Source organism: Geotrypetes seraphini, chromosome 17 (genome assembly GCF_902459505.1).
Source record: "Geotrypetes seraphini chromosome 17, aGeoSer1.1, whole genome shotgun sequence".
In the NCBI taxonomy this organism is placed as follows: domain Eukaryota; kingdom Metazoa; phylum Chordata; class Amphibia; order Gymnophiona; family Dermophiidae; genus Geotrypetes; species Geotrypetes seraphini.
Genome location: NC_047100.1, coordinates 31206110 through 31232520, shown reverse-complemented (window position 1 = coordinate 31232520; position 26411 = coordinate 31206110). Strand labels below are relative to the sequence as shown.

Below are 26411 nucleotides of genomic sequence, written 5' to 3'. Positions count from 1 at the left end.
TCAGGTCTGCCCACTCTACTGACCCACCCCCAAGTCTACTATCCTACGGATCCCACTCCTGGTGACAGGTTCCCTTGGCTTAACCCTCTAAGGGATCCCACATGGGCATCCCATTTGCTCTAGTTAGCACCCATGAAGCGCCCCCTCAAAAATATATTTTTTTAAATAGTTAACACGTGTCTAGCATGTGCAAACAGGGAAATAATCATAAAACAACGCATTTTGCAGTAAACTGTTTCTTGCCCTCTAAGTGCACATTAGACCTTAGCACTCTTTAGTAAAGAGACCCGTTACTTCCCATTACCTCAGATATCCAACTAGATTATAAACTTTGGGGGCAATGAACTAATCAAACCTGTATGCTAATAATGTTGGAAGCTGCCTTGAACATCCAAACTTTCTTTTTTCTAGAATTTAATCTAGGTCTCTAGGAGGATCTACCAAATATATGAACATAATCTATCCTGAACAGCATTTTTAGACTGTGTTTCCTAGGCAAAGAACTTGAGGAAAGACATTAATCATTCCAAAATCTACTTTACTAATAAGTTTATGGTGTTCTGGGAACAGCTGGCATTATGAGCAGAACATGGCAGCAAATATCTCCAGCGCACTTGGCTTTGTATGAATCCTCTTATTAAAGTATCAACAAAGCCAATGTTTACGCAGTGTTTCCTTATACTGTATATTCTCCAAGATAATGTATTTGTTTTAAGAAAAAAAAATGTTCCTCTCTCATTTTTCTGAGCTAGAGAAAAATGCAAAGCAGTTATGTGCACGAGACATTTAAGTGTATTGAACAGATTGTAGAGGAGTCCAGAATCTTCTGAGGGGTTTAAGATAAGCATGTTTTCATATTATAATTATAGTTACATCTGCAGATTTCACGCTTGCTTTCCTTTGATTCCGAGGCTTTTCTTAAAGACTAATGCCTGTCTTAAATAAAATACAGAAGAAGCTGCATATAATCTGACTCTGTATAAGTCTCTGTGGAGACCTCATTTAGAGAGGTATGTTCAGTTCTGGATACTGCTCTTTCAAAAGATATAAACAGGACTGACGTCTACAAAATCCTGAGTGGAGTAGAACGGGTACAAGTGGATCGATTTTTCACGCTGTCAAAAATGACAAAGGCTAGGGGACACTCGATGAAGTTACAGGGAAATACTTTTAAAACCAATAGGAGGAAATATTTTTTCCCTGAGAGAATAGTTTAGCTCTGGAACATGTTGCCAGAGGTTAATGTAGATGGGTATAAAAAAGGTTTGGACAAGTTCCTGGAGGAAAAGCCCATAGTCTGTTGTTGAGGGAAGCTAATGCTTGCCCTGGATCGGTAGCATGGAATGTTGCTACTTTTTGGGTTTTGGCCAGGTACTAGGGACCTGGATTGGCCACCATTGGTCTGATCCAGGCTGTTCTTAAGGAGTCAGTCCAGAGAGCGGCTACTAAAATGGGTGGTAGTCTTCTTCATAAAGCAGATGGGAACAGACTTGAAGATCTCAATTATGTATATGTTGGAAAAAAGGTGGGAGAAGGAAGATATGATAAAGACATGTTAAATGACATGTTAAAGACATGCATAAATGCACAGGAGGGAAGTTGCTTTCAACTGACAGGAAGCTCTAGAATGAGGGGGCATAGGATGAAGGTGAAAGGGGGCAAACTCAGGGGCAGGGGTAGACAGGGGAGGCAAGACATTCCTCCTCTTTCCTCTCTTCACCCCCATCCCCCCCAGATAATCATGCATTTCTTTCTCCCTCTCCCACCTCCTATGGTCCGATGTCTCTCCCTTTCCTCCTCCCCATGGTCCAGCATCTCACTTTCCCCTGCCTGTGTCAGCTCTCAAGGCAGTCTCACCTCTTGCTGGCCCCGGAAGCTTTCTTTCCGCACAACCTCCTGTCAGATGCTGCTGAGAGAAAATTTACAGGACTGGCAAGAGGCAAGGCTGCCTTGAGAGCTGACATGGGAGAACTGCAGGCAGGGGAAAGTGAGATGCTGGACCATGGGGAGGAGGGAAGGGAGAGACACAGAGCACTTCACAGGCTGTGGGACAGGGGGAACCTGAGCCAAGAATAGGGTGGCCTGGCCCCTGAGGCTCCCCATGACTAGGGTTACCAGATTTTCATGGCCCAGGCCCGCCTAGTTCTGTCCCGTATGCATCACCGTGTTACATCTGCGCAGATGTTATCCCAATGTCGCTTCTAGCTGGAAGCTTTTCAAAGCATGGACAAAGTGCCGGGTTTTGAAAAACCCTGCTTGAGGCGGTAGGGACAACGACTGTGTCTGAATTCAAAAAAGCTTGGGATCTCGAAGGGAGTGAAAACTTGGCTGGGCCTTCGAGTCGTGATCTGCTTTCTATATTTTGTACCACTGTGATACCATTTGTTAGAACAGAGCAAAAAGCACCTATCCATATAATGTTGCAAGAAGACAGGTAAAAGCAGTGTCGACCGATGATCAAGTCTCGGGTCAGAAAGTCAAGAGCAGATTTCCCATGAAAAATACCTTCTCAACATTGAAAGATTCTTTTGCCTTGTGATCTAGAAAGTTCAATGTACTGTTTTGGTCACATGCAGACACTATTTTGACCCACATTCAAAGAACATAGAATTTATAGGACATAGTTTATGGCAAATTACAACTTATTCAAAAATTAAGACCTCTTTTGAATGATATAAGCAGTTATCTGTTCTTTTGATTATTCTAATGTCTTGCAGAGAAGGTTACCAGGGAAATTACTGAGGCACCTTCAAATTGAGCAGAACACGGTGGCAAGATTTTTGTTGAGAAGACAAGGGCTAATGCCTCCCAAATATTAGCGGAACTATATTGGCACAGGTACTGAAGGGAATAGACTTAGTAGATAAGGACAGGTTGTTCATCCTCTCCAAGGTAGGGAGAACGAGAGGGCACCCTCTAAAATTGAAAGGGGATAGATTCCGTACGAAATTAAGGAAGTTCTTCTTCACCCAGAGAGTGATAGAAAACTGGAACGCTCTTCTGGAGTCTGTCATAGGAGAAAACACCCTCCAGGGATTCAAGACAGTTAGACAAGTTCCTGCTGAACAAGAACGCACGCAGGTAGGACTGGTCTCAGTTAGGGCGCTGGTCTTTGTCCTAGGGGCTGCCACAGGAGCGGACTGCTGGGCACGATGGACCACTGGTCTGACCCAGCAGCGGGAATTCTTATGTATTTTCAAAATCTAATTATTAAGCTTTAAAACTTTGAAAACTCCAGTTCCTCCTTTGCTCTGTCCCCTTATTCAAGGCAGGCTTTACGTTCCAGTCTCAAACTATTGTCAACATTTCCAGATAAATCTGTTTTTCTTAAGAAATGATGGGGAGGCAGGGCTTTTAGACAACTGGCTGGGAAGGAGTGGAATAATGTTCCCGATGAGATGCAAAATTTTCTCTATTTCCTAGAGAAAGTGCTGGTTGATGTTTTTAAATTTGTTTGCAAGCCATTTTGAATGGCTTTTTTTCAAGGCAGGGTATATAATTAATTGTACAGGGATGATAGTCTCTGAGAGACATTCAGATCCCACAGATCCAGTGGCAGGCCATGTCCTCTCTTTCCTTCTTCTTCTACTCCTCCCCCATCAAGAATCAAATTTTAAAAATTCATAGCCGCAATCGGATAAAAAGAATGGATGCGATCCATTTGCATGCACTGCCTCCTTGGCATGCAGATTTCTCTCATGCAGATTCATCCTGAAAATCTGACTGGCCAGGTTCAGAGCCACTGGTGTAGACTGTGCCTCAGACAGTTGATTGTGAGCAGTCTGTCAGCAAGTTTCATGTATGAATTGTGCAACTTCCCAACCAGCCAGAGTCCCTGGGATTCTCAGAAAAGCCCGATGATTTATTTTTCCAGTGACTGTTCTCCCATTTTTGAAACCCTAAAAGTGAACTTCCAAGGGTCTTCAGGAAGATCTCTTGCATGCTGTGCGAGTCTTCTCTCACAGGGACGTTATAAAAGAAAGATCTGAAAGGGAAAGCGGCAATTAGAATGCTAAATGTTCTGGCAAATGAAAGACTTTCTGAAACACAGAGCTGCAAGTTAAACATGAAAGAACAGCGCCAGGGAAACTATTTTTGACAATTTGCTTGGCACTTAAAACACTCATTAAGATCCGGAGCTTCAGAATTTTGAAAGCATTTCCTCCTTGGTCCGTCCGATCATTAGGACTGTCAATAAATGCTGGGACTGCAGTGCTGTTACCTGAACCGCTTGCAAACTTCGCACTGAAACGTGCAACACATGAGTACCGCATAAAGGCCCTGATTCTATAAAACAGTGGTTCCCCAACCATTCAGGGAGCAGCACAGGACCAGGCAGGAGCGCGAAAAGCTGGCACCTGCCTTGTGCGCAGCTCTGCCGCAAGAGAAGAGGACTCGGAGGCAGACGTCCAGCAAGGGAGGGGCAGGAGCGTGGAAAGCTCCTGCCGATACAACGCCGGACCGCCAGAATTAAATAATAATAGTAATCAGTTTATATACGGCAAGGCCATAAAGTTCTATGCGGTTTACAATAGTTAAAAAAACAACAAAAGAAGTTGAATAGAACTAAAAAAGTTAAAAGCTAATAAAATGATCAAAATAGTGCCTAATAAAATTTTTACCAATTAGCTGCCTAAATACTATCGGCCCTTCAAATCTCTATGGGCTTTGGGGCCGTTAGCGTAGTGCAGCCGTATGTTTTTAGATGTCTCCTAAATTCCCCATAAGTGTCAGTAAGCAAAAGGAATTGTTCCAAATCCTTACCCCCATAACGCTGGGGGGAGGATTTCTGCCTGCCCCTGTCTGTTTTACGGTGTCAGGTCAAAAACGCGCCGGGACAAAGGCACGCCCAGACAATTGAGCGCAGCGCGGAGGTGCGCGCCACTCTAAATTACTGTTTTTAGGGCTCCGACGGGGGGGCGTGGGGGGGAACCCCCCCACTTTACTTAATAGACATCGCGCCACGTTGTGGGAGGTGTGGGGGGTTGTAACCCCCCACATTTTACTGAAAACTTAACTTTTTCCCTGTTTTTAGGGAAAAAGTTAAGTTTACAGTAAAATGTGGAGGGTTACAACCCCCCAAACCCCCCATAACGCCGGCGCGATGTCTATTAAGTAAAGTGGGGGGGTTCCCCAACAAAAACCCCTGTTGGAGCCCCCTAAAAACTGTAATTTTGAGCGGCGCGCGCCTCCATCTTGCGCTCAGTTGTCGGCGTGCGCCTTTGTCTTTCGCGCCGTTGTCTATGAACCATGTTTTACAGACCGAGGCTTTACTGAGCTGTTATTACACAGATGGCAAAGACTTTGGGACCAGTTTTCTAAAGTACGTTTTTTTTAAACTAGGCGGCGGCAGCAGAGGCGGCAGGGAATTTTTTTCCCCTTTCATTTTCTTTGAAGACCCCCTCCCCCCTTCCTTGTCGCCCGGCCCCTCTGTCAAATTTAAGAACCCATTGTGGCCCACGAGTCAAAAAGTTTGCCCACCCCTGTCCTAGCTACAGAATTCATAAATAATAATAACAGTTTATATACCGCAGGACCGTGAAGTTCTATGCGGTTTACAATGATTAGAAAGATGCTACAAATTGAATGGAACATACATAGTTAGAGATTAGTGGCTAACAGTTTACGGGATCAGATTTAGGGGAGAGATTGTGAGGGGAGCGATTGTACAGATTCGTTACCTACGTAATTCAAGAACAGGTATGTTTTTAGGTGTTTCCTAAATTCACCATAGTTATTTGCGTGAATAATTAGTTTTTCCAGGTCTTTGCCCCATAAGGCTGCTTGATACGATAGAAGTTGTTGATGGTGTCTCTTAAATTTACATCCTCTATCCCAGGGGTCTCAAAGTCCCTCCTCGAGGGCTGCAATCCAGTCGGGTTTTCAGGATTTCCCCCAATGAATATGCATTGAAAGCAGTGCATGCACCTAGATCTCATGCATATTCATTGGGGAAATCCTGAAAACCCGACTGGATTGCGGCCCTCAAGGAGGGACTTTGAGACCCCTACTCTAGCCGATGGGGAAACGAACTTCAGATGTGTACTTCTCTTATGTCTGTTGAGCCTTCAGTTTCGTCTTAGGCAAGCCCAAAACCAAGGAATTACAGTATTATATGTATTTGCTGAAATCGTGCAGCCAGATGTCTGAAGACATTGATAGCCAAAAAGAGAGAAAGCAGTAGACAGAGCACAAACAATGTGCAAAGAGATTTTTTGATTTTGATTATTTCTTTATTATGAAACAGAAAACAAACAATAAGCAAAATTTCACAAATTAAATTAAAATACAACAAACGAAAATAAAACCCTACTCTTCTCTTCTCACTGTGAAAACAACAAAAACCGCAGGCACTCCGCTCTCCCCGTACATCATCACGATGGGAAAGAAGCAAACCCCACTTGCTCCTGCACCACCGTGGAAAAGAAGCTAATTAGAATGTGATTCATTTTTCTTTTACTTTAAAATGCATTGAAACCATTTCAATAAAATTTTCAATTGAAAGCAATCCCTACAGAGGACACTAAGGGGCAAATTCTATAAATGGCATCCCAGTTATAGCGGTAGGCATCCTACTGCTGTCTAACCAGCCAATCAGGATGCAAATTTTTTTTTAAAAAAACAAACAAACCCTGAGGCAGGCCGCCTACACGATAGATGTCTATCACAGGCAAATTTAACCCGCAAACTGTCGGTGTGTCAAGTTAGGATAAAACTTGTATTGGAAAACTTGCACTATAAGGATAATTATAGCAAATTGTAACCCATGAACTGTATGTTATGTATATTAGTGTTAGTATGAGGCCTAGGGAAGCTTAAGCTCGCCCAAGCCGGGTGTGGCTGTGGTTTCACCCGAAAGTGGCCTTGGGCGAGCTTAAGCAGCCTTAGGCATTTCCCTAGGGCCGTGATAGGCGACTGAAATGTAATCCAACAAAAAGATGGTCTACATTTCAAATAGATATGGCCACTATGCTGATCGCGGCAAAGAAATCTCACTGCTGCGATCTGCTGAGCAGCCGTAGCAAGGAACGTGCCCTCCCACGAAGTCAGCTGGCAGGAGGGATGCCCACTCCCGCCTGCCGGCAGGCCCACCTCTTTCAAAATGCCGGGTCTTCCCGGTGCATACTTAGATGCACCAGGGAGGGGCCTAAGTCTCCAATTAGCCCAGGTACCTAAGGCCTCTCCCATAGGAGGGGCCTTAGACGCCTGAGCCAACCGGATTCTTAGGCCACCTTCCTGGTGCATTCTGGGATGCACTGGGAGTGGCATAAGACTCCCATTGGCTAGATACCAAAGGCCACTCCCAAAATTGAAGATTCATGTATTTAATGTAGCACTATGAGTCCCCAAACTAGGACAGATTGTGGATGGATCTTAGGCATGTTTTGCATCTAGGCTCCTAATTTGGACTTAGCTGCTGGTATTTAGGCCAAGAAAACCCTGGCATAAAGAGGGGGCACCTAAGATTTTGATGCCCACTGACACCCAAGTCCAATTTAGGTGTTGCTAGGCGCATAACTCAAGATTGACAGGTGCATGTGCCGTGTTCCTCTGTAACTAAGTTTTAGCCACTGTTTATAGAATCGAGGCCTAGGTGAGATTCCATCAGGTAGTGCGCAAGTGCTATAGTGCATAACTGCAGGGGTACATGTGGGCCATGAGCGAGTCTTCAAGTCTTGCAGAGTAGCATCAGGCGTACACAATTTATTCAGATGATAAGTGATTTTCAGAACTAACTTAAGACAGCAAAAAAGCTATCATAAGGGTCCATCTCATAAGAGAGAAATTCACTGGATAACCTCTGAATATCACCATAATGCCGGTATTCATTATTCCATGTGGATACTCGGCTGAACATCTAGATTAGAGAATGACACGGGGACAAATTTTTCCCCGTCTCCGCGGGAACTCCCATTCCTGGAAGCTCCATCTTCATCTTTTCACAAGCCTCAAACACTTAAAAATCATAAGTGTTCGAGGCTTGTGCGGTTAAGGCAGAGCTTACAGGAATGGGACAGGGAAATTGAGTTCCTGCGGGGACAAATCTGACCCCGTGTCATTCTCTAATCCAGATGTCTTTTTGCCCACGGTGGGCAGTGTTTTAAAAAAAATCCTCTGAACACAGTGTGGGGATTAGGTGGCCTGAAAGTAAGTCATCTAGAGTGTAAACTAAAACCAACCTTTCCTATGGAGATATTGGCCCCCATCAGAATCAAGTCTGCCTTGTTTGGCAGACCTCAAAGGAACAGGAACCCAGGGCTGCAAGCAAAGACTCTATTCTGAGACACAGGACATACCAGGTAATTCGGAAGAGCTCAATTTGGAAAATGAGAGTTTATTTTTAAGTCGTCGAGTCACTGTGGTCCTGCGAGGCCACTTATGTGATGAGGAGAGGCTTGCTCCCACATTAGCTCTTTGGCACAGTTCATGAGCGCTTCTTGCCAAACTAGGGCAAAGATCACAAGCAAGAAACCAGCTTTGCTAACGAGAAAACTGACCATGATTCATCCTCCGCCTTCAAGGTTCTTCTTTTGACTGTTTGCCAACTGCTGCCTCCAGAGGGACCAATGCTTCCCTTTGCAAAGAGGCTTCGAGATTTTAATAGCATCTGATGCAACTCCGTTCAGTGGGCTAATTGCTAAGAAGGCTCCGAGCTAGAAAAAACTTGGCATTTACTGTAAAAAAATGGGTTTAATTCATTGCATGTATTAATGCTAATGTAGCGTTTCTTCAGGGTTTTTTTGTAGAAAGGTAAAATCGTCACTTTTAAAAAAATAGACACTATGGAAACAGCTCATTTATATATTTATTTAAAATTATTTATAATCCGCCTATCCACAAATCTAAGCGGGGAACAAAAATCATACAGAAAATAACACTAAATGATACATAGAATTACAAAACAGCGTAACAAAGAACTGCCATTGCTCAAGCTGTCACAGGGCTCACAACGAAGAAGCTCTCAAAAAACACAGTTTTCACCCCTTTTCTAAATTGCCAGAGCATGGAAGATTGGCGCAAAGACGGAGCTGAGGCGTTCCACAGCAGAGAGCATGGACTTAGGGCTCCCAGAAAGCCTCACAACTGCTAATGAAGAAGCTTAAGACCGTAGCTCACGCAAAGGACAACGCCACCGCAAGAGAGCACGGACACTCGACGGACAGTTAGGCTGAAGCAGCTTAAATTTGACCCGCATGCCAATTGGCAGCCAATAAATGGGGGGTGGGGTTGGAGAGGAGGAGGGGGTGCCGCAGCACCCTTAGGAAGGCCGCATGGGGGGGTTACTACACCACTGGTTTGCCTCGTAGGTTCTGAATATATTTTCTGCAGGGTTTTCAGTAATTGTTCATGTAACTATAACAAAGGTATTGAGGTCTCAAGATTTGTACAGTGAATTGCAAGATGAGCTCCAAATATGTGTCACCATCACCGCGGATAGATTGAACTTTATAGGCAAAAATAATCTTATGGATAATATCCCCAACACATTTCTTGCCCTAGACTCATCTTGACCCTCCCTCTTTCTGTGGTCAGTGATAAGAGAAATTTTTCCAAGTGAAAGTTCATGAACACATCCATGCTTTCCTCAGTTGCGAGGGCAAGACATGTTGAGCTATTTACTTTGACAACAGAGTGTCATATTGCATAAAAACAGGAATAACAGCACAAACAGAAAATTATAAATTATAATCGGGGCAGTTCTATAACTTGGTGTCTCATTTAGGTGCCCAGTGGATGCCCCGAACTTGGGAATACCAATGCCAACGTACCCTACTATTCTGTAATGGAATCTTGACACCCAGATTCTATTGGCATCTTGGTGCCCAGTTGCCATTATGATATGATAGAAGTCTATAAAATACTGAGAATCGCTTGTTCACTCTTTCCAAAAATACTAGGACTAGAGGGCATGCGATGAAGCTACTAAATAGTAGATTTAAAACAAGCCAGAGAAAATATTTCTTCATACAACGTGTAATTACACTCTGGAATTTGTTGCCGGAGAATGTGATGAAATCAGTTAGCTTAGCGGGGTTTAAAAACGGCTTGATAATTTCCTAAAAGATAAGTCCATCGGCCATTATTGAGATGGCTTGGGGAAATCCACTGCTTATTCCTAGGACAAGCAGAATAAAATCTGTTTTACTACTTGGGATCTCGCTAGGTATTTGGGACCTGGGTTGGCCACTGTTGGAAATATGGTACTGGGCTTGATGGACCTTCGGTCTGTCCCAGTATGGCAAGTCTTATGTTCTTATGGAAGCCAGGTATAGGATAATCAAGCTATTGTGACATCACTGATGAGGTTGGCTCTTAGGCATTGGTGGAATGAAGCATTATGACGTCACAATCTCAGCTCTGGAATGTTGCTACTTTTTGGTTTTCTCCCAGGTACTTGGGACCTGGGTTGACCACTGTTGGAAACAGGATCCTGGGCTGATGGACCTTCGGTCTTTCCCAGAATGGCAGCTCTTATGTGAGCCAAGTACAGGGCAATAAAGCCATGGTGACATCACTGATGAGTTTGACTCTTAGGCATTGGTGGAATGAGGCATTATGACATCACTATCTCAGCTCTGGAATGTTACTACTCTTTGGGTTTCTGCCAGGTACTTGGGACTTGAGTTGGCCACTTTTGGAAACAGGATACTGGGCTTGATGGACCATCTCGGAAACCATTCCCAAGGCATCCGATGCCATAAATGAGATGGAACAATGGATGACAGATTTCAAGCTCAAGCTCAACCCAGAAAAAACAAAATTCTTCATTGCCTCCCCTCACCCGCTTGATAATAAAACCCCACTATGCATCAATAAACTCAACTACCCTATTCAGCCCACCATGAAAATACTAGGTGTTATTCTAGACCAATGCCTAACAATGAAGGAACAAGTGGATTCCCTATTCAGAAAAGGTTTCCTTACTCTCTGGAAACTCAGAACCATTAAATCATACTTCGATACGTCAACATTCAGAATCCTAGTGCAATCCCTCATACTGAGTCAGCTTGACTACTGCAACATCGCCTATCTAGCAATCTCACAAAAGAATATGAGACGTCTCCAAATAATGCAAAATGCTGCGGTCAGACTTATCTTCGGGCTGAAGAAATTCGACCACGTGACACCCTACTATCGGCAGCGGTACTGGCTACCAACGGAAGCCCAAGTAAGGTTTAAATTTGCCTGCCTCTGCTTCAAAGTACTATACGGCCTGACCCCAAGTACATAACAGACCTTTTCGCATTTTCTAATAACAAACTCAAGAGAAACACACATCCAAAACTCATTTCCCCTCCACTTAGAGGCTGCAAAATGAAAAAACACCACGAACACCTTCTCTCTCACCAAGCAGTCCTATGGGACCTAGACCAACTGCTTTCGCCCACTACATACGGGGAATTCAGGAAACGCCTAAAAACATACCTGTTCCAGAAATACATAAACAATTGACCCGCTCTCCCTCTCCCTCCCCCCTCCCTATTCCACCTGAACTTACAGCACTGTTATAAATATAATCTGTTATCTTCATCTTATTGTAACTTTACGTTGCTATTTATCCCCAACAGGTCCTGTCGGACATTACCTACTAAAATGTACATATTACATTTTCGCTCAGCAAATTGTATTTCTATACTATTGCCTCCTGAGGTCTCTGATCTCTGTATTTCCTCTGAATATCTACTTATTGTATTTCGCTGAATGTCCAGCACTCTTGATTGTAAACCACCTAGAAGTCGCAAGATTGTGGCGGTGTAGAAGAATAAAGTTATTATTATTATCAGTCTTTCCCAATAGGGCAATTCTTATGTTCTTAGAATCTGGGCATCAAGATTTCATCACAGAATAGTAGAGTAAGTTGGCATTGGTGCTCCTGTGTTAAGACATGACCTCTTATGCTAAATCAATGGCAGGCATAAATGTGCTAAGTGACACACTGATAGTATTACCATGCCATACCAAAATGATTCTTGTATCCCGCAAATGTCGACTAGGAATCATTGGGGCTTACATAATATTAGAAATGATACAGAGCTATAGTCTACATACACTTGAATATATTATAACAGATCAGTGCAGTGGAGAGAATAGATGCATAACATGCCTCTAACCCACCCACTTAAGATTTAGACGCACTAGAGACAAAACGACCAGAAAGACGTCTAGGAAGTCAGTTTCAAAAATGGCTTCTTAGACGTTTTGACTAGAAAGATGTCCAAGTGCCGATTTTACAACAGTTTTACAACAGTTTTACAACAGTTTTACAACAGTTTACAGTGCTGAACAGTTTACAATCTAGTTAAGACAGACAAACTGGACAAGAAGGTGCATCGAGTGGCGTAGCGAGAGTGAGAGATGCTCGGAGCGGTGGCAACCCCCTGCCCTTTTTTCCATTCCTCACCCCCCCTTCCCTTGCCCTGCACATCTTTAACATTCCTGGCGTGAGCAGCAATCCCAACCTGTTGCTCACACCAGCTTTGGCTCTTCCTCTGATGTCACTTCCTAGGGTCCAGGAAGTGATGTCAGAGGAAGAGCCGATGCTGGCGCAAACAGCTCACTCAAGGAATGTTATGGGGGATGGGGAAAGAGCGGGGGGGGGCAGAGGAGGACAGGTGCCGGTGCCCCCACCAAGATGGCGCCCAGGGAGGAACGTCCTCACCGCCCCCCTCCCCCTTTCTTCCTGGGCTCTAGCCCTGCTGGATACACATCAGCCTTGCTGACTCCACCCCTTTCCTTAACCCTGTGTGTGTCAGCTTTTAAAGCTGCAGGATTATCTTTGGGACATAGCTGTGAACAAGGCTGCCCTGTGAACTTCTAAAAGCTAAGTTACTCAGCATTTCATATTCTGCTCTTTTCACTGGTTTTCAGCATTATATCTGCTTAATTTCTCTTCTCATCCCTATTTCTTACTAAAAAAAAAAAAAGCACAAAAAAATAAACCCTTCTCTTTCCTCTGTTAAATCTTATTTCCTCTTTCCCTTTCCCTTCATAGGAATAAGGGTAAGACTTATAGTCCCACCAACCCCAGGGACCACTATTCATATATAGAGACCCATATAATCAGGACTTCACAACCAATCAAGATGACCTTTATTCTATGCAATCACTGTGGTGCTTTAATTCCAAGACATACTATTTGGAGGCTTAAGGCTTGCCCCATCTGTCTTCAACTTGCCAGTATTAAGGAGGAGCTCTGCAAACTTAAACAGGAATTGAATACAATTAAAGCAGCTTCCATCACTCCACAAAATCATACCAACTTACCACCTCTACCTCAAAGAATAAAACAGCCCAGGAATAAATGGGTCACAGTAGGCTCAGGAAGACTGCGACATGTAACACAGAAACATCCACCTTCACTAATATTACCTCTACAGAATTCCTTCGCTCCACTAGTGCACTGCGATACTCAAGAAAACAGAAGGGAGGTGGGACTGGAACCAATGAAGATAACTCAAGAGAAAAAGCGCACCCTAAGCACAAATAAAAAAGCCAAAAACAGAAAACTATTACTGTTGGGGGATTGCATCATCAGAGGCATTAACCTTGGAACACAAGGCGAGGAGACCAAAATAGTGAAATGTCTTCCAGGATCCTCAGCTACTAGGAATTCCAGGCAAATACTGACTATAATTAAGGAAGAAACTAAGGATTTTAACACTGATGTTGTTATCCATCTGGGAACAAATGACCTGGCCAACAACTCCACACTTGCAGCACAGAAAGCTTTTCGGGAGCTTGGTGAGAGCGTGAAACCTTTTGTAAAGACTTTAGCTTTTTCTGAAATACTGCCTGCATATGGAAAGGGAGAGCAAAGTGCGAAAAACACAGAGAACTTTAATAGATGGCTCAGAGCCTGGTGTCATCAAGAAGGCTTCAGGTACATAGGAGGATGGGGAAATACATGGAAGGACAAGAAGCTATATTGCACTGATGGGCTACATATTACTACAGCAGGAAAAAGAAACCTTGCAGAGAAATTTAGACAATATTTTTCTAGGCATTTAAACTAGAAGGTGGGGGTGGTGTATGTACGAAGGACAATTATAGAGACCACCCCTGGCAAAAGAAAAGATGCTATAGTAGTAAAGGCTGCAACATAAGCAATATCAGCAACTCATTTCTTAGTATTGCAACGGAAAGTGAAACGACACAAAAATCCATATGAAAAAGGAGATTACTGCTGAAAAATAGCTGGAAAGCGATGACCACAAATGCTCGCAGTCTAAGCAACAAAGTTCATGATCTGCAAGCCCTGATATTAGAGGCAGATCTAGATATTGTTGCTATCACAGAGACATGGTTCAGTGAATCACATGGATGGGATGCAAACATACCGGGATATAATCTTTTTAGGAAGGACAGAGATGGTCATAAAGGTGGAGGAGTAGCTCTCTATGTAAAGATCAATATCCAAGCGACCGAAATGCAAGGGACCTGGGGAGAGGAAGAAGCGATATGGATTGCTCTGAAAAGAGAAGATGGAACTTCTATCTACGTGGGTGTAGTCTACAGACCTCCGACTCAATCGCAGCAAATTGATAAGGATCTGATTGTGGATATCCAAAAGTTTGGAAGGAAAGAGGAGGTTCTGCTGTTGGGAGATTTCAACCTGCCGGATGCGGACTGGAATGTTCCGTCTGCGGAATCTGAAAGAAGTAGGGAGATTGTGGATGCCTTTCAAGAGGCTCTGCTCAGACAAATGGTGACGGAACCCACAAGGGAAAAAGCGACATTGGATCTGGTCCTCACAAATGGAGAGAGTATCTCTAATGTTCGAGTGGATGCTCACCTGGGTAGTAGCGATCATCAAACAGTTTGGTTTGATATAACGGCTAAAGTGGAGAGCGGCCGCACGATACTTAAAGTCCTAGATTTCAAACGTACGGACTTTAATGCAATGGGAAAGTACCTGAACAAAGAGCTGTTAGGATGGGAGGACATAAGAGAAGTGGAAAGACAGTGGTCTAAGCTGAAAGGAGTGATAAAAAATGGCTATGGACCTTTATGTGAAGAAAATCAATAAAAACAAGAGAAAAAGGAAGCCGATATGGTTCTCCAACCTAGTGGCTGAGAAAATAAAGGCGAAAGAGTTGGCGTTCATGAAATATAAAAAAAACCCAAGAAGAGGAGAGCAGAAAGGACTACAGGGTGAAACTGAAAGAAGCCAAGAGAGAGATATGTTTGGCGAAGGCACAGGCGGAAGAACAAATGGCTAAAAATGTAAAAAAGGGAGATAAAAATTTTTTCAGATATATTAGTGAAAGGAGGAAGATAAAAAATGGAATTGCTAGGCTAAAAGATGCTGGGAACAAATAAGTGGAGAGTGATGAGGAGAAAGCAAATGTGCTAAACAAATACTTCTGTTCTGTGTTCACAGAAGAAAATCCTGGAGAAGGACTGAGATTGTCTGGCAAAGTTACACGAGAAAATGGAGTAGATTCTGCGCCGTTCACGGAGGAGGGTGTTTATGAGCAACTTGAAAAACTGAAGGTGGACAAAGCGATGGGACCAGACGGGATCCATCCCAGGATACTAAGGGAGCTCAGAGAGGTTCTGGCAAGTCCTATTAAAGACTTGTTCAACAAATCTCTGGAGACGGGAGTGATTCCTGGGGATTGGAGGAGAGCTGATGTGGTCCCTATTCATAAAAGTGGTCACAGGGATGAAGCAAGAAACTACAGGCCGGTGAGCCTCACTTCAGTTGTTGGAAAAATAATGGAAGTGTTGCTGAAAGAAAGGATAGTGTACTTCCTTGAATCTAATGGGTTACAGGATCCGAGGCAACATGGCTTTACAAAAGGTAAATCGTGCCAAACGAACCTGATTGAATTTTTTGATTGGGTGACCAGAGAGCTGGATCGAGGACATATGCTAGATGTAATTTACTTGGATTTCAGCAAAGCCTTTGATACAGTTCCTCATAGGAGGCTGTTGAACAAACTTGAAGGGCTGAAGTTAGGACCCAAAGTGGTGAACTGGGTCAGAAACTGGCTGTCGGACAGACGCCAGAGGGTGGTGGTTAATGGAAGTCGCTCGAAGGAAGGAAAGGTGACTAGTGGAGTCCCTCAGGGTTCGGTGCTGGGGCCAATCCTGTTCAATATGTATGTGAGTGACATTGCTGAAGGGTTAGAAGGAAAAGTGTGCCTTTTTGCAGATGATACCAAGATTTGTAACAGAGTAGACACCGAAGAGGGAGTGGAAAATATGAAAAAGGATCTGCAAAAGTTAGAGGAATGGTCTAATGCCTGGCAACTAAAATTCAATGCAAAGAAATGCAGAGTAATGCATTTGGGGATTAATAATAGGAAGGAACCGTATACACTGGGAGGAGAGAAGCTGATATGCACGGACGGTGAGAGGGACCTTGGGGTGATAGTGTCCAAAGATCTAAAGGCAAAAAAACTGTGTGACAAGGCAGTGGCTGCTGCCAGAAGGATTCTGGGCTGTATAAAGAGAGGCGTAGTCAGTAGAAGGAAGAAGGTGTTGATGCCCCTGTACAGGTCATTGGTGAGGCCCCACTTGGAGTATTGTGTTCAGTTTTGGAGACCGTATCTGGTGAAAGACGTAAGAAGACTTGAGGCGGTCCAGAGGAGGGTGACGAAAATGATAGGAGGCTTGCGCCAGAAGACGTATGAGGAGAGACTGGAAGCCCTGAATATGTATACCCTAGAGGAAAGGAGAGACAGGGGAGATATGATTCAGACGTTCAAATACTTAAAGGGTATTAACGTAGAACAAAATCTTTTCCAGAGAAAGGAAAATGGTAAAACCAGAGGACATATTTTGAGGTTGAGGGGTGGTAGATTCAGGGGCAATGTTAGGAAATTCTACTTTACGGAGAGGGTAGTGGATGCCTGGAATGCGCTCCCGAGAGAGGTGGTGGAGAGTAAAACTGTGACTGAGTTCAAAGAAGCGTGGGATGAACACAGAAGATTTAGAATCAGAAAATAATATTAAATATTGAACTAAGGCCAGTTACTGGGCAGACTTGCACGGTCTGTGTATGGCCGTTTGGTGGAGGGTGTAGATGGGCTGGAGTAAGTCTTAACAGAGATTTCGGCAGGTGGAACCCAAGCATAGTACCGGGTAAAGCTTTGGATTCTTGCCCAGAAATAGCTAAGAAGAAAAATTTAAAAAAAAAAAATTTTTTAAAAAAATTTAAATTGAATCAGGTTGGGCAGACTGGATGGACCATTCGGGTCTTTATCTGCAGTCATCTACTATGTTACTATGTTACGCCACTGGGTGCATCTATATACAGTACTCAGATGGGGGAACTTTTTGGGGGTTAAATGAGCCCTAAAGTATCTTAATAAGCTATGGGACTTTGTGTGTCTAAGTGCTTTGAAAATTAGCCCTTTAATATCATTGAAGGGTTCTTTGGCAGTGAACTTTATAGCAATATTCAGAACAGTACCCCAATATCCTCCAGTATAAGCGCTGGGAGAAATGCTCAAAGCTTAACCCCTTTGTATCTTATCTGTTCAATTCAATTCAATGAGTATACACTTATTGGGGAAGCTGCAGGGCAATCAGTGCTCCGGAGTCATGAAGGGGAGCTTAAATAGCTCATTAGCTTCCCCCCAACATTTCAACGCTGTAAGACTATGCATACTGAAGAGCCCTGATGAAATCATGAAACGTTGGCCTTCGTCGGCTGTTTTTGTGAAGAAATCCTATTGGTGCCTGCATCATGCTATGAAGTTTTTATGCTGATCCTGAAGCAGAGATAAGTGTTGCTTGCCCTTTTTTGAATTACGTCTAAAGACTCTAATGTTTTGAGTCACTTTAACGGGGTTATTGTTGGGGGAAGCTAATGAGCTATTTAAGCTCCCCTTCATGGCTCCGAAGCACTGATTGCCCTGCAGATTCCCCAATAATAATAATAATTTTATTCTTATATACTGCCAAAGCCATAATAGTTCGAGGCGGTTTACAACAAGAAGTGCTGGAATAAAACACAATATTGACAAATTACAGCTATACTCGCTCGAGGAGCGCAGAGAGAGGGGGGACATGATCGAGACGTTCAAGTATCTTACGGGCCGCATCGAGGCGGAGGAAGATATCTTCTTTTTCAAGGGTCCCACGACAACAAGAGGGCATCCGTTGAAAATCAGGGGCGGGAAACTACGAGGTGACACCAGGAAATTATTTTTCACTGAAAGAGTGGTTGATCGCTGGAATAGTCTTCCACTACAGGTGATTGAGGCCAGCAGCGTGCCTGATTTTAAGGCCAAATGGGATCGGCACATGGGATCTCTTCACAGGGCAAAGGTAGGGGAGGGACATTAAGGTGGGCAGACTAGATGGGCCGTGGGCCCTTATCTGCCGTCTATTTCTATGTTTCTATATAAAATCATCAGTAAGTACATACAATGTGAAAGTAAGTGTATACTCACTGAATTGAATTGAATAGATAAGATACAAATTGAAAAGATAAGATTAAGCTTTGAGCGCTTATACTGGAGGATATTGGTGTATTCTTTTGATTATTTATCTCCAGTTCCTCTATACTTTTGTGCGATCCCTTCTACCCACTTAGCTTTGCAGTCACTCACATTACCCCCTCCCTGACTCTGCCCTCGGAGCGAACATTTCTTATTGCTTTATCTAGATTGAAATGCAACATGTTTCTTTTCTATAAATAACATCGCCATATGAAATGTCTATTTTCTAGCATTTCAGCAAAGTTTGACTCTTCACATTTTCTGTTTTCTTCCAGGAGTTAACATGGTCGATACAGAGATGCCATTTTGGCCCATGAACTTTGGAATCAGTACAGTGGACCTTCCTGGCATGGATGATCACTCTCAGTCTTTTGACATAAAGCCTTTCACCACAGTTGATTTTTCGAGCCTATCCACTGCACATTATGAAGACATCACTTTAGCAAGAACAGACCAGATAACGCTTGACTATAAGTATGACATAAAGCTGGAAGAATGTCAAAGTACGCAGTTTTTACTTCTTTTCAGGTTGTTAAAACCATTGGTTTCTTTTAAGATCCAATCAAAAGATAGTTAAAGCTGACAGAGCGCACAGGACAGTATAGTCAAAAGATAAAATGCAGTAGCTTTCCTCTTTTTTTGTTTTTAATGCTAGCATATCTGGATTTTACTCAGTATGAATCACGTGGAAGGCCATTTTCGATATGATGTCGAAATTGAATTTGGACGTTTTGCCGCACAAAAATCCAATACCAAACATGCTCATTTTCAAAACCGCAAAATGCCTTATCTTTTTTTTTTTTTTTTTCTGAAAATGGCTATTTCTCAGATGTGCATCTATCTTTTTGAATCATTAAAAAAACACCACATACACATTCAAAAGAAAAACAAGCCATCTTCCATCTTAGGGGGAAACAATTAATTGAATTTCTCTTCAATTTTCAAAGGAATATAATTGGAGAGCAAAATCACAAACCCTCTTGAATTTCTGTCACTAAGAAGGCAAAAATGGATTCTCCTAGTCATCTGTTCTCTACTGGGAACTAGCTGTGATTTTTCAAATTAGCTCCTTGTGAAATCAGAATGTCAGATTTCAAAACTACTAAGAATAGATACTCAAGTGATATTGTATAAGTTTAACTGTTAATATTTGTTGCACTTGTTGTTAGATGAAAAAATGAATAAAGAATATTAAAAAAACAAACAAGCCATTGGGATGTAGGAGCAGCCAGCACTCTTAGGAGACTGCAGTGAACTTCACCTAAAAGGTCCCAGGAACCCATCTCGCCATAACCCCCTTATGTTTTGTCGTGAACCTTCTAACACCCATCCAAAACCTACTGGACCCAACTGCATATATACCACCCCAATGCCTGCAAGTGTCACAAGTAGGTTTTGGGTGGGCTTTGGTGTGCTCACACGTTCCACCACAAGTGTAGTAGTTAGAGTGGGATATAGATCCGGGTCCTCTTCTCTGCAGTCCACTAAACTGACCACCGGGCCATCCAGACACCTGCTTGCTGCTCTATTAGGACTGCTCAGAACCTCTGACGCTGTCGTACAGGCCGGTATGTACCATTTCATTCATATCTTTGGGGGGGTGGGAGGGAGTCTGAGACCAGTGGGGGAATGTGAGGGGGTTCACGCCATAATCCCTCCAGTGGTCATCTGGACAGTTTGGGTACCTTTTTGGCATTTATTCATTGTTAAAAGAGGTCTAGCCCCAAATGTCAAACTGTATTTGATTATGGCCGAAAAACAGCCAAGTCCGCCCTAGTCCCGCCCACACACCCCCCCCTTGAGATTTAGACATACTGCAAATGAATAGAATAGATATCTGTCTAGAATAAAGGTTTCAAAGATAGAGAATTGGAAGGGTTTGGTGAGAAAAACACCCTTTTTGGACATTTTCCCGTTTTGAAAATGAGCCCCATTGTGTCATGAGCTGAAAGAGGCTGCCTCTATGTGCATTAAATAACTTCCAAGTCAATAGGGAGCCAGTGGCAGTCGGTGTTTCTACACTGACCACCGCCGGTTAATTTAGACCTGAATATCCAGGGCTGGGTCATATCTTGGCATCGGCACTGAATATCTAGGTCAGTTCCAGGACATGGAACTTATGAAATTACCGCCATTATTCAGAGCGAACCGGCACAACTAACTGAGCAAAATTAGCACAGTTTTTTCTGCAGTCCACTGTGCGGTCACTGGATTTCATGGGTAGCTGCATAACTCCAGCTTCAACCCTCAGACAAAGCCCCAAACCACTCCAGCAGAGAACTCATCGTCTGCAACTCTATCTACTTAAGAGCTACTGAATATATGTTTTTATTTATTTAAATTTAGTTCATCTTAAATGACTGACGTGGGATGAGTGTATTCAATAGCGCTACCTAAGTGGATTGTGCTGCTGAATATAGGTTTAATTTGAAAACACGTGAAGGGGCATAATCAAAAAAAGCGTCTAAGTCCCCTTTTGGCCTAAGTCCTTAAACGTTCAATGCAGAAGCAGGGAAAGTGTCCATAACCAAAACAAACATCCTTATTTTGATTATGGCCTTCTTCTGCCTAAACGCCCAATCTCCACTATGTCTACACTTTTTAGCCATAATGAAACAAAAAAACGCCTAGGCCCCAAACATCCAACAGAAGGGCTTTTAGGCGAAGGAGGAGCCAGTCCTTCGCCTAAAAGCTGGATTCTGTAACCAGTGTCTGTCAAAAACAACACCGGTTACAGAATCCCCCCCCCCCAAACATCCAGGCAAGAGGGTGGCCAAGCCCTCCTGCCATGTCGAACCGCGACCCCCCCCTCCCGACAACATTGGGGCAAGAGGGAGCTCAAGCCCTCTTGCCCCGGCCAACCGCGGCACCCCCGACGATATCGGGGCAAGAGGGAACCCAAGCCCTCTTGCCCCGCCGATTAACATTGGGCCAGGAGAGAGCCCAAGCCCTCCTGGCCCAGGCGACCACCCCTCCGCGACTCATTCGGGCCAGGAGGGAGCCCAAGCCCTCCTGGCCTGCGGCGACCCCCAGGGGAGGGGTGGTCACCAGGGCCAGGAGGGCTTGGGCTCCTTCCTGGCCCGAACGAGTCACGGGGGGGGAGGGGGTCACCGCAGACCAGGAGGGCTTGGGCTTCCTCCTGGCCCGATGTTAATTACAAGGGGGTGTGATGGATCGCGGCAGGAGAGATGCCTCATCTCCCCTACCGTGATGCCATCACTCCTCTAACGGAACTGCCGTGACCCGCAGCAGGAGAGATAGGGCATCTCTCCTGCCGCGGGTCACAGCAGTTCGGGTAGAGGAGTGATGGCATCGCAGTAGGGGAAATGAGGCATCTCTTCTGCCGTGATGGTTGCGGTGGGTAGGTTACCGAGCCGCTGAACTGATGGCGCCAGCGGCCATCAGCTCAGCGGCCCCTTTTTCGGCACTTAGACCTGGTTTGATTACGTCTAAGTCAAAAAGGTCTAAGTGCCGACTAGGCAACCTGTAAATGTTTTGGTTATACCTGATGTACACCTAGGTGTAGGTCGGCCCACCTCCCGCCCTTTCCCCTCCTCTAAACACACCTCTTTTCTCTCTGTGCGTCTAGAGGCAGGGGAAAGGCCTAAGCTGTTTTTAGATACAGTGGTGCCTCACACAACGAACTTAATTGGTTCCAGGAGCAAGTTTGTTATGCGAAACGTTCGTTATGTGAAACGCGTTTTCCCATAAGAATACATGTAAAAAAAAATAATTCGTTCTGCAGCATAAAATATGCTAAGATGACATAAAAAAAGATAAATTTTTGGTTATTATTTTTATTTAGATACATCTAAAAACATAATTGTTTTTTAAAACAACACACATTTTTTAAATTTAAAGACAGACTAAGTAGAGTCTAATTTTACAGTGAGAGAGGGCAGAGTCTCAGCGGCAAAAACTGGGACTTAACTGTTCATTTTTTTTTTTTCTACCGTGTTTCCCCGATGATAAGGCAGGGCCATCAAATAAGACAGCCCCCCCTTTTTAGAAAAAAATGTAAAATAAGGCACCCCCCCCCCGCAAATAAGCCACCCACCGATACCTGCGCTTACCCGAATCGGGTGGTACGGTGGGTGACTCCGTGTGGTCCCTGGCACCCCCGACACGATCGGGGCAAGAGGGAGCTCAAGCCCTCTTGCCCCCCCCGACTCCCCGACACGATCGGGGCAAGAGGGAGCCCAAGCCCTCTTGCCCCCCCGACTCCCCGACACGATCGGGGCAAGAGGGAGCCCAAGCCCTCTTGCCCCCCCCCCCGACTCCCCGACACGATCGGGGCAAGAGGGAGCCCAAGCCCTCTTGCCCCCCCCCGACTCCCCGACACGATCGGGGCAAGAGGGAGCCCAAGCCCTCTTGCCCCCCCCCCGACTCCCCGACACGATCGGGGCAAGAGGGAGCCCAAGCCCTCTTGCCCCCCCGACTCCCCGACACGATCGGGGCAAGAGGGAGCCCAAGCCCTCTTGCCCCCCCGACTCCCCGACACGATCGGGGCAAGAGGGAGCCCAAGCCCTCTTGCCCCGCCGATTCCCCAACTCCCCGACAATATCGGGCCAGGAGGGAGCCCAAGTCCTCCTGGCCACGGCGACCCCCTAACCCCACCCTGCACTACATTACGGGCAGGAGGGATCCCAGGCCCTCCTGCCCTCGACGCAAACCCCCCCTCCCCCCAACGACCGCCCCCCCCAAGAACCTCCGACCGCCCCCCCAGCCGACCCGCGACCCCCCTGGCCGACCCCCACGACACCCCCAACCCCCTTCCCCGTACCTTTCTGTAGTTGGCCGGACAGACGGGAGCCAAACCCGCCTGTCCGGCAGGCAGCCAACGACGGAATGAGGCCGGATTGGCCCATCCGTCCCAAAGCTCCGCCTACTGGTGGGGCCTAAGGCGCCTGGGCCAATCAGAATAGGCCTGGGAGCCTTAGGTCCCTCCTGGGGGCAGGGCCTGAGGCACATGGTCGGGTTGGGCCCATGTGCCTCAGGTCCCGCCCCCAGGAGGGACCTAAGGCTCCCGGGCCTATTCTGATTGGCCCAGGCGCCTTAGGCCCCACCAGTAGGCGGAGCTTTGGGACGGATGGGCCAATCCGGCCTCATTCCGTCGTTGGCTGCCTGCCGGACAGGCGGGTTTGGCTCCCGTCTGTCCGGCCAACTACAGAAAGGTACGGGGAAGGGGGTTGAGGGTGTCGTGGGGGTCGGCCAGGGGGGTCGCGGGTCGGCTGGGGGGCGGTCGGAGGTTCTTGGGGGGGCGGTCGTTGGGGGGAGGGGGGGTTTGCGTCGAGGGCAGGAGGGCCTGGGATCCCTCCTGCCCGTAATGTAGTGCAGGGTGGGGTTAGGGGGTCGCCGTGGCCAGGAGGACTTGGGCTCCCTCCTGGCCCGATCGTGTCGGGGAGTCGGGGGGGCAAGAGGGCTTGGGCTCCCTCTTGCCCCGATCGTGTCGGGGAGTCGGGGGGGCAAGAGGGCTTGAGCTCCCTCTTGCCCCGATCGTGTCGGGGAGTCGGGGGGGGGCAAGAGGGCTTGGGCTCCCTCTTGCCCCGATCGTGTCGGGGAGTCGGGGGGGCAAGAGGGCTTGAGCTCCCTCTTGCCCCGATCGTGTCGGGGAGTCGGGGGGGGCAAGAGGGAGCCAGGCGGAGAGAGGGCAGTTAAGCGCAGTGCCTGCGCGGAAGGATGCAGCTCGGGCGACTTCGTTGTGTGAAACGAAGTTCGTTGTACGAATCAAGACATAAAGTTCGTTGTGCGCAGCGTTCGCTGTGCGAGGCGTCCGTTATGCGAGGCACCACTGTACATCTAAAAACCAGCTTTGGTTATGGGTACTTGGATGATCAGGCTTTTTGATCGTCCAAGTAGCCATTTAGGACACTTTTTAGACGTTTTTTTTATTATTACCCCCATAGGCTAAATGTTGTCAAATGATACGTTCACTACATGCCTTGCATCTGTTATCAAGTATCTATTGTTAATACAAACCATGGTAATCAGAGCTAAAAAGACTGATGAGTTTACATTTGCTATAAGAACACTAGCTCCCAATTTCATCGAGGATTCAGTTCAAGATCTTCATAATTTAATCCAATCAGTAATCCTATATTCTGCTATTTTTCAAAGCGGATTACAACAAGAAAACCCCTACATTAAGGGGAGCACATAACCTTAAAAATTATTGAGTTAAATATCAAGAATAACATACATCCAAAAACTAGGGCCCTTTTACTAAGCTGATGTAGAGGTTTCTACCGTGACCCAGGCCGCTAAATGCTCCAATGCTTGTAGGAATTCTGAGAGTCAGAGCAGCATTGGACCATTTAGCACTCCAGGTCGTGACTTAGTAAAAAAAAAAAAAAGGGGGGAAGGGGTAGGTCTTTAAAGCTTTACGAAAAATAATATACGAATCTAGGCTTCTTATTCCTAATGGAAGACTGTTTCACGTCTGAACAGCCTGATAAGAAAATGATCGTAACAGTTGACTCTTCCTAATTACGCTAAAACCAGTTGGAAACTGAAGTTTATAGCTACAGTTAATTCATGTAGAAATAAAATTAGCTGGAACTACCATGTAAAGCCCTATGTACCCGACATGATCCCTTAAACTTGTATCCAGTGCAATTTATGAAACAGCGGTGAAGTCTAGAAGCTGTATTTTGAAGCTTTTCAGATGCTCCACAGTAAATAGAATTGCAGTAGTTCAAATATGGGAATAATATTGATTGACAAAGTACTCGAAAACTGGATTGTGACAAGATACATCTGTTGTTGAAGACGGAAAAAAGTTTTTAGAAAGCATTCTCAAATACCCTCCCTTTTTAGCGCTGGCCATGGCGGTAACAGCTCCGACGCTCATAGGAATTTTATGAGCGTTGGAGCTGTTACCATCACGGCTGGCGCTTAAAATCGCCCTATGGTTTTATAAAAAGGGAGGCTAATGATTTAAATTCTAGGTCAGAAGTTAAGATGACATCTAAAATTCTAGATGCATTATCTATTCTCACAACTTCACCAGATATTAACTTTACTTCGTTCACACAGATACTCTCATAATTTTTAAAACCAATAAGTTTTGTTTTAGCCATATTCAGTTTTAAAAAGTTTTTCCTAGCCCAATCGCTAACTTTAACTATAACTTGACTGATATACTAAGGAACATTTATAGTTGCTTCCATGAGTAGGCAGAGTAGAAATAACCTAAATTTGAGAAGATGTTTCCTAATTCACTCATATATATGTTAAATAAAGGTGATAAGGGAGGACCATCAGGCACACCACATCTATGTTCCATATTTCAGATAATTAACTGCCTCTTGCTATTTGATATAAAAACCTAAGAATAGCCTTACTGGGTCAGATCAGTGCCCCATCTAGCCCAGTAGCCCATCTTCACAGGGGTTAATCCAGGTCACTAGTATCTGACAAAAACCCAAATAGTATGGTCTTTCTTCCAAAACTTCTTTCAACCATTGAAAAACATTACCATCAATACCCATTTCACTCAACCTTTATATCATTAACTGTTGGTCCATTGCATCAAATGCAGTGGAAACATCAAACTTCAGGATCACTAGTATATCAGGTCTTCATGAATTTCCTGTATTCTTGGTGAGCCTACTCATCCCCTACATTTCTTGCATACTCTCTAGTTGACCCAAAAGAATCATCTCACAAGTTCACACTCTCCCCCCACCCCTACGAGAAACCAGGATTGAAACCATTTGGAAAAAATTCTTTTATCAAGTTTATTAAAATTTGATTAATCGCTTCACATAAAATTCTAAGCGATTCACAATTAAAATGGGGAGAATACAAGTAATTGTATAAAACATGACAAGAGACAAAGACTCCAATTGACGAACTGGAACGATGGGAAAAAGGGAAAACTACAATTTGTATAGGAAAGAAACATAAAAAAGGCAGAAAGCCTAAAGCGAAAGAGAAAAAATAAATAAGTTTAAT

At 44.8% G+C, this 26411-nt stretch overlaps 1 protein-coding gene across 4 annotated transcripts in view; it reads left to right on the top strand.

The window, feature by feature from the left end:
* Nucleotides 1–26411, top strand: part of PPARG (peroxisome proliferator activated receptor gamma) — a 161283-nt gene that overhangs the window by 93790 nt on the left and 41082 nt on the right. For all 4 annotated transcript variants that reach the window (XM_033926316.1, XM_033926319.1, XM_033926318.1 and 1 more), the window contains one exon: nucleotides 18731–18958. In XM_033926316.1, coding sequence (XP_033782207.1) covers nucleotides 18731–18958 — 228 coding nt within the window. The remainder of the gene's footprint in view (nucleotides 1–18730; nucleotides 18959–26411) is intronic.